At 50.3% G+C, this 8205-nt stretch overlaps 1 protein-coding gene across 4 annotated transcripts in view; it reads right to left on the reverse strand.

Moving 5' to 3' along the window:
• Rab11fip3 (RAB11 family interacting protein 3) overlaps positions 1–6175 on the reverse strand; it is a 79031-nt gene extending 72856 nt beyond the window's left edge. For 3 of the 4 annotated variants that reach the window (XM_055604472.1, XM_055604471.1, XM_055604470.1), the window contains exon 1: positions 4548–6040. In XM_055604472.1, coding sequence (XP_055460447.1) covers positions 4548–5963 — 1416 coding nt within the window. In that variant the 5' untranslated portion in view covers positions 5964–6040. Of the gene's footprint in view, positions 1–4547 lie in introns of all 4 variants that reach the window. The other variant, XM_055604473.1, reaches the window with a different exon arrangement.
• Between the last annotated feature and the right edge of the window lie 2030 nt (positions 6176–8205).

Below are 8205 nucleotides of genomic sequence, written 5' to 3' on the forward strand. Positions count from 1 at the left end.
TTGTCTACAAAGAGAGTTCTAGGACAGCTAGAGCTACCTAGAGAAACCCTGTCTCAAAAAAACAAAAACAAGCAAACAAACAAAAAAAGCTAGAAAGGCTATCCCTTCTCACAATTCAGAAGCCCTCACAATTCATCACACCCTATAAAACTGGGTGCAATGGTACACACCTACAATACCAGCACTAAGAGATGGAGGCAGGAGGATCTGAATTTCAAGGTTATCATTCACTACAGAGCCAGCTGAAGTTGAGACTAGGATACCTGACACACTGCCTAAAAGAAAAAGAAAAAAAATTATATTATATATATGTATACACACACACACACACACACACACACACACACACACACACAGCTAGCAAGTTCTACCTTGCCCATGCCCCCTTCCTCCTGTCCCCTTCAGACTCCAGTGAATGACTCTGGATGGTATTACACCACACCTGATCTGCCACCAGGTGAGGTAATCAGATCCACACATACCATGACACTTTGGGAGAAAGAGGAAGGAGGGACATGACAGCCACCTCTATTATAAATGGGAGTGCTCCCATTAAAAATTCAGACAACCTGCTTAATAATTGAAAAAATGCTACCTTCATAAACAGATTACATAAAAGACACTGGAGCCCAGATCCATGGCTCACACCTGGGATCCCAGCACTTTGAAGATGGAGGTGGATGGATCAGAAGCTCAAGGTCACCCTCCTCATCAGTGAGACCCTGTCTTAAAAAAATTAAATTTAAAAATGAAAATAGGGCAGTGAGATGGTTCAGTAGGTAAAATGCTTTCTGCCAAGCCTGATGACCTGACAACAAATACAGTGGGAGATGACCAAACTCCTGAAGGTTGTCCTCAAACCTCCACACAAGCGCTTGTGTGCCTGTTCATTCACACCTTACATAAATAAATGTTAAAAACAAAAACCAAAACCACTAGCTTAGGTTAGGCATGGAAGCAAGCACCTTTAATCCCAGCACCTGGAAGGCAGAGACAGGTAACTAACTCTCTGTGAGCTCCAGTGCAGTCAAGGCTACACACTGAGACCCTGTGGGGTGGGGCCTTAGTGTTTAGATAAAAACAGAATCATTTGCAGATAAAGATTTACAGCATCAAGCATTAAAGGCAGGTGGTGCTGGTGGTGCCAGCAGTAGCGGCCAATCCCAGCACTGAGAGGCAGAGGCAGAGGCAGGCGAATCTCTGAGTTTAAGGCCAGCCTGGTCTACAGAACCAGTCCCAGGATAGCTAGGGCTACACAGAGAAACCCTGTCTCAAAAAGCAAACAAAACAAAAAGCCTGGATCCAGGGCTTTAAGTTGGTCCATCCCAAAATCTACATCATCTGTAAACCCTTGGGGTCCTGGTCCTACCCATCCAAAGCTGCAGGGTCTCCACGACACTGGAAAACACCTGGACAACTGGGAGTCCCTATAAGGATCCAATATTGATGGTGTCACAGAAGCCAGAGACCTCAACCAAACCAATGACTCACTGCAATGAACATTTGCAAGTGAAGATGTGTGGACAGAGAGATGTACTGTGGGACACACTGTGACACACTGCAGCCTCTATGACAAGATGTTTTTATGCTTTGTTTTATTTGCTGTTGTTGTCTTCGTGTTTTTTATCTTGGTGGGGAGGTTGCAAGGGTGGAGGCAGATACATAGGGCCCCGAAGACAAATGGGACTGGGGGGCATGGTGTGAAACTCACACAGAGAATCAATAAAAAAGGGTTTTTTGTTTTGTTTTGTTTTGTTTAAAGATTACACAGCATCAGCATCAGGACTCTGCTTAGAAAAGGGGAGGGTCTGGAGGGATGGCTCAGTGATTAAGGGCTTGCTGCTTTTCCAGAAACTCGGTTCTATTTCCAGCACCCACATCAGCTAGCTCCCAGCCTCCTATAACCTCCAGCTTGGGTACCTGACCTCTGCAGGCACCTGCATGTACATCTCACACAAACACACATACACATGAATAAGTAATAAACCTTGTAAAAGAAAAGGGAGCGGAGGGACGTTTACAGAGGTGAGTCCTGAAACTGAGACTTGACTGACAGCTTTACAGGCATCACTCACCAGCTCTCTGTCACGTATTTTTCTCATCTTAAAATTTTCAAAACACATATCTTGTGGGAATGTTTTGCTTTTCTCTAAACTTCTGCACTATTGGTTAATAATGTTCCTGCCCTTTGCTCCTCTATTATGTATTCAGAAAGTCTGAGTCAGGAGGGCTATCTACCTCTTACACAAACACAAAGATTAACTTTCATTCCTTTGTGTCTTATCTGCTCCAAAACAGTAAGAAAGCACACAGAAACAAAGAGCTCTCCTGCACAACCCCAGGAGCCACTCTGAGTCTAGGAAGCTAAGCCAACCAACATCATGTCCCCCTGAGTTGCTAAAAAAACAAACAGACCTAGGAGATTTCCCTCTACTCTCCATCCCAACAGATTCTTGGCCAGTGGGGCTTCCCAGAATACAAATTCCACCAAGAATTCTCTCTCCCATTTCAGCCTGCGTTCAAGAATGTGTGGTCCTGGGAGTGGTGACACACACCTATAGTCCCAACACTCTGGAGGCAGACAGGTGGATCTCTGTGAGTTTGAGACCAGCCAGGTTTATATCATGAGTTCCAGGCCGGCCACAATGACACAGTAAGACCTTTTGAGGAGGAGAGTTAACAGGGAGAGGGGAGAGCCAAGTTTTCCCCAAAGTAATCAAGTTGGGGAGGTGATGACCAAAGACATTTCTCAAAGAGAAATGTTATCCAATTCCCTAAATTGAAATTTGGTAGAAATACTTCAAGCCATTACATCTGGAGGCATCTGGAGGTTAAGAGCTAAAAGAAGAAAGAGAATCTCCTGCTCTAGCAGTCAGTGAGGCCTGGGGAAAGCTGTGCGTCCTCTCCTGGCTTCCAGCTTCTTACCTGTAAAGTGCGGGTGAAAACTGCTTGCTAATTACCACCTCAGACAACTTGAGCAATGAGAGAGTGAAAACGTAATAGCAGAGTCATGCCATGGTAAAAAGCAAATGCGGCTCTGGCCTGGCACAGCCTATTCGGTCAGACTGGATCTAGAGGCAAGAAAAAGTTTAAAGAGGAGACACATCACACCAGTAAACAACTTCTCCAGCCCAGGAAAAAGAAGGAAAGTACTCCAAGAACTCAAGCTCTATGGAGAAAGGCCAGCAAGAGGGTTCAATGGTAAGAAGCCTGCAGGAACCTGTCGGGGCCCCGAGGTGTCAAACTCTGCAGGAAACCCTGAGTTAACCAGGGCCCAGTTCTTTCCAGCTGTTCTTCGCGGGGATGCTGCAAATAGAGAGGTTTTAACAGTATGACTAGTAGAAATATATCAATTTTGCCCTTGGTTTTTGGAGACAGCGCCTTGCTATGTATCCAGGTCTGACCTCAATTTTGACATCCTCCAGAGCGCTAGATGCAGGGACTGCAGATGTATGTGCCACCACACCCAGCTTATTTTTATCTCTCTCCTTAAAGACCACTAAGCTCAAACATGCAAATGTACTTGAACACCCACTTAACAAATGTTTGCATGTGTGAAAAAGGAATAACATGAAAATTAACAGATGAAAATGTCAGAGACTTCCAATCAATAAATAAAATAAAGGGACCATGTAACACAAGGGGTGTCTTCTGGGTTACTAGCAAAGCACACGGTCCTGCTGTCATCTTCACCCCAAACAATGAAGTGCTGAAGGGAACAACAAGGACTTGGCCTTGGAGCCAGCTTCCCTGGGAGCTGGCAGCAGATGTGTGGGAGACGCTTGCACTGTGCCTCTGTCACCCTTCAAACGTCTCACCTCCTGTAAGCGTGGAGGCTCTGATGGCTCTGATGCTAGATGTGGCACCTGCCATGGAACTCCTGGGCTCATTCTCTTTGTCTTCTTAGTCCTGGTGCAGAACTCTGTGTGTTCCAGTGAGTGTGTGCAAGCATGCATGCGTGTGTGCCTTCTGAAATGGAGTCTAACTTTGTGGCCCCAGTCATTCTTGAACCCACAATGTAGACTAAGCTGGCCTTGAACTTGCAGCAATTCCTGCCTCAGCCTCCCAAATGCTGGGACTACAAGCATGCACCATTATGCCCAGCTTACGATTTATTTTGTGCTTGTTGAGTTTGCCACTTTACTGTAGAGCAGAAATCCTTTATGTGGTACAAAGGACTGAGCTCCAGGCCATGACCATGAGGCAAATGCTTTTTCCACTCATCCACATCTTCATCCAGAAATGAACATTTTTAATTCCTAAGACTTTCTGGCCTCCAATTACACTATCTCTCAAAACCTTGTACAACAAACAGGCAACACATACAGTAAACTAACTCTACTCAAGAGGCATCTACAAGTCTGGCTTCTGATGTCCTAACATGGGTGGCAGAAGCGAGGCACTGAAAAGGGTTTCCCACTCCCAAATCCAAGAAGTAGCAAGCTAGATGATCAGACACTTGACTCGCAGGCATACTTTTCTCTAAGAAGTTAGAGGGGATTCCGGGAAACTACCTCTCCCGACCAGAAAAGCACTCAGTTTGTTACCTGCTCCGCCCCATACACCGTGGCAAACTGGATGAAATCCTCGATGCGGACGAAGCCATCCCCATCCCTGTCCAGGGCATCGAACACCGTCCTGAGGCGCGCACCCTCTTCCTGGGCTGTCCCGGGCTCGCTGGGCAGCGACAATGCCGGGCCTGGATCCGAGGGTGGCCCGGGACATGCCTGCAGCAGCTCCCCCTCGGCGGGTAAGGGCTCTAGGGGTAGGCCCAGCGTAGGGCGGCAGTCTTCCAGCTCCTCTGGCCAGCTGCACGGGACTTTGGGTTTCTCCTGCTCTTTGAACTGGGGACATGAAATTCTGGGTTCCTCTCGATCCTCCGGCCAGAAGGAGGGTGCATCGGGCTCTTCCTGCCAGCACCGCGTTGTGTTTTGCTCCTCCGGCCAGAGGCACAGCACCTGGGGCTCCTCTGACCAACAGCGAGGTGCGTCGGAGTCCTCTGATTCGTTGACCCAGAAGCACGGTGAGTTCGGTGCATCAGGCTCCTCCGGCTCCTCGGGCGAACAGCGAGATGCATCCGGCTCCTCCGGTTCTTTGACCAAGAGACACGGTACATCGGGTTCCTCCGACCACAGGTGAGGGGCATCAGGATTCTCTGGCTCCTTGGCCAAGAGGCACCCTGTGTCCGCCTCCTGGGGCCAGCAGTGAGGGGTGTCAGGCTCTTCCTGCTCCTCTGCCAAGAGGCTCGGTGCGTCGGATGCCTCCCACTCCTTGGCCAAGAGGTACGGTACGTCGGACTCCTGGAGCCAGCAGCGAGGGGCGTCAGTTTCCTCCAGTTCCTTGGCCAAGTGGCTCGGTGCATCTGGCTCCTGGGGCCAGCAGCGAGGGGCATCAGGTTCTTCCAGCTCCTTGGTCAAGAGGCAGGTTGCGTCTGGCTCCTGGGACCAGCAGAAAGGAGCGTCGAGTTCCACCCGCTGTTCCACCAAGTGGCACGGTACGTCTGGATCGTGAGGCCAGCAGAGAGGGGCATCGGGTTCTTCCAGCTCCTTGGCCAAGACACAGGATGCGTCTGGCTCTTGGGGCCAGCAGCGAGGGGCATCGGGTTCCTCCAGCTCCTTGGTCAAGAGGCAGGTTGCGTCTGGCTCCTGGGGCCAGCAATGAGGGGCGTCGGGTTCCTCCAGCTCCTTAGCCAACTGGCAGGATACGTCGGGCTCCTGGAACCAGCAGAGAGGAGCGTTGGGCTCTTTGGCCCAGCGACTAGGAGCGTCAGGCTCCTCTACCTCTTCGGGCCAGCAGATTGGCGCGTTGGGTACCTCTGACCACGGTTGAAGTTGGGCGTGTTCTTCGGGCTCATCTGAGCAGCCGTTAGGAGCGTCGGGCCCCACCGGCCCCTTGACCCCGCGCTGGGGCCCAGACGCCGGCTTGTCGTGATCCGACTGGGAGATCGGCTGGCTCAGCTCCATGATCCGGCGCCGGCTAAACTAGGGATGATGCGAGAGGCGCGGAAGGCAGACAAAGGCGCTCAGGGCGCGGCGGCGGGCGCGGGCATCCCCGCGGCGACGCGGGCGGGCGCGCGCGGGGCGCCCGGGCTGCTGGGGCTGGCGCTCGGGCCCTGCTCCGCCCTCGCCCATCTTCGCACCGCACCTTAGCGGCTCCCGGCCCCGCAGCGCGGCTGCCACGAGCCCATGGCGATGGCGCGGCCCGGACGATGTAAAGACCCGGCAGCGGGGAGCGGACCGCGGGAGACAGGTACCGGCCGGGCAACAGAGGATGAAGCCTGAGGGCTGGAGCGAAGGGACCCAGTGAGGGACGCCGGCGCCGGCGCCGGACCGCCCTCCGTCGCGCGTGACGTCAGCACGTCCTGTAGCCTGAACACGCCCCCATGGGTTGCTATAAAGGTGGGTTCGAAGCGCGCGCAGTTTTAGCCCCATTCTGATGTTCTCTGTAGTTTACGCGAGCGCGACGAGCGAAGCGTCCTGTCGTAGGAAGAGGCGCCTGAGGATAGGCTTTGGTAAACTCTTGCTGATCAGGAAACCAAACATGCCCATAACCCAGAGAAACCGCTAGTCGCTCCTATTTGACTTCTTCATAACCTGGTGGTACAGACCAAAATACTAAGCCACCCAAGAGCAGGATCTGAGAGCTCACACATTCGTCCACAGGAGCATACAGTGAAGTACAGGGGCACAGATCTTGTTTTTGTTTGACATGTTGTTTGTTGTCTTTTTGAAGCAGGAGCTCGTGCCGCCCAGGCAACTCCTTAACTCCTATCCTCCTGCCTTGGATTACAGGACTGGCCCCACCAACCTTTGCACAGGTTTTAAATTTTGATATCCAGCGCTGACCACCAGTATTGCCAACTAATGCCGCTGCCATCATCAGAGGGTCACGGGCAGGGATGCAGAGCAGTTGGAAGCAGATGAGGTGCATCCGGGCAAGAACTAAGTTTAGCCCTCAGGGAAAAGTATGAACCGATTTTTACATTCGTGGGCACCTCAGGTAAGTATGGTGCAGTTTTGACAAAAGCTAAAAACTGACTGTTTCCAGGTGTACAACCGGCTCTTCTACTGAGTCATCCCCCGTGGCAAAATTCCCAGCACATAATAGGAGGCTTTGTGCAGCTGGCTGTGGGAAAAGGAAGGTGATGTGGTCCCCTCCCCAAACCGTGGTCACATTTTCTTGTAAGAACCGTATGCTTTTTTGAGGAAAATAAACTGGAAGAAGAAAGTCACTTCCATCTAATGCACGGACTGGAAATTGCCTTTGGCCAGCTAACATTCTCAGAGGAGGTTACAGTGAGGGTCAGCCTTTCTATTTAGGGATGTCATGGTAGGTGTCCACCTGTCCTTTGGTATTCTCAGTCAGACCAGAAGGCTGGTTGTCCGAGGAGCAGGTGTTGCTGTTGTGTGCCAATGCTCAGAACAATATTTATGGCTTCCGTGGTTTGTGTGCCCAAATAGAACAACAGCATGGAGAATGCATGCCTTCCTGCGTGGACCAAGTAACGGGCTGTTTATGAAAGGTAGTTCAGTCAAAAAAGCTACTGCCCTGCGATTATGAGAACCTGAGTTCAGATCCCAGCACCCATCTGAAAAACTGAGTGTATGCCTATGATCCCAGCACTAAGGGGGCAGATACAGGAGGCTCTCCATGGCATGCTAACCAGCCAACCTGAATGAATTGTGAGCTCCAAGTTCAGTGAAAAACTGTCTCAAAAAATAAGGTAGCGAGCTGGAGAGATGACCCAGTGATTAAGAACACTGTCTTTTCTTCCCAAGGACCCAGGTTCCATTCCTAGCACCCATAAGGCAGCTCATAACCATGTGTAACTCCAATTCCAGGATGCCCTCTATTGGCCTACTCAAGTACCAGGCACACACATGTACACCAATACATATACAGGCAAACACTCCTTTACCCAAAATAAAAATTTAAATGTCTAAAATTAAATAAAAAATAAGAAAGGAGAAATGGCTCAGTAGTTAAGAGCAATTGCTGTGCAATCATAGGGACCAAGTTCAAATCCCAATACAAATGTTAAAGTTAAGTGTGGTCCTGTGCCCTTCTGTCACCCCAGCCCTCAAAGGTGTAGAGACAGAAGGATTGCTGGGGTTAGGTAGCTGTCAGCTTCATTGAAAAATTACATCTCTAACTTCATTGAGAGATCCTGCCAAAGAACCAAGGTAGAAAATAATAGAAAAGATA

This window comes from Psammomys obesus, unplaced genomic scaffold, assembly GCF_907164565.1.
Source record: "Psammomys obesus unplaced genomic scaffold, mPsaObe1.curated_primary_1811, whole genome shotgun sequence".
Taxonomy (NCBI): Eukaryota; Metazoa; Chordata; class Mammalia; order Rodentia; family Muridae; genus Psammomys; species Psammomys obesus.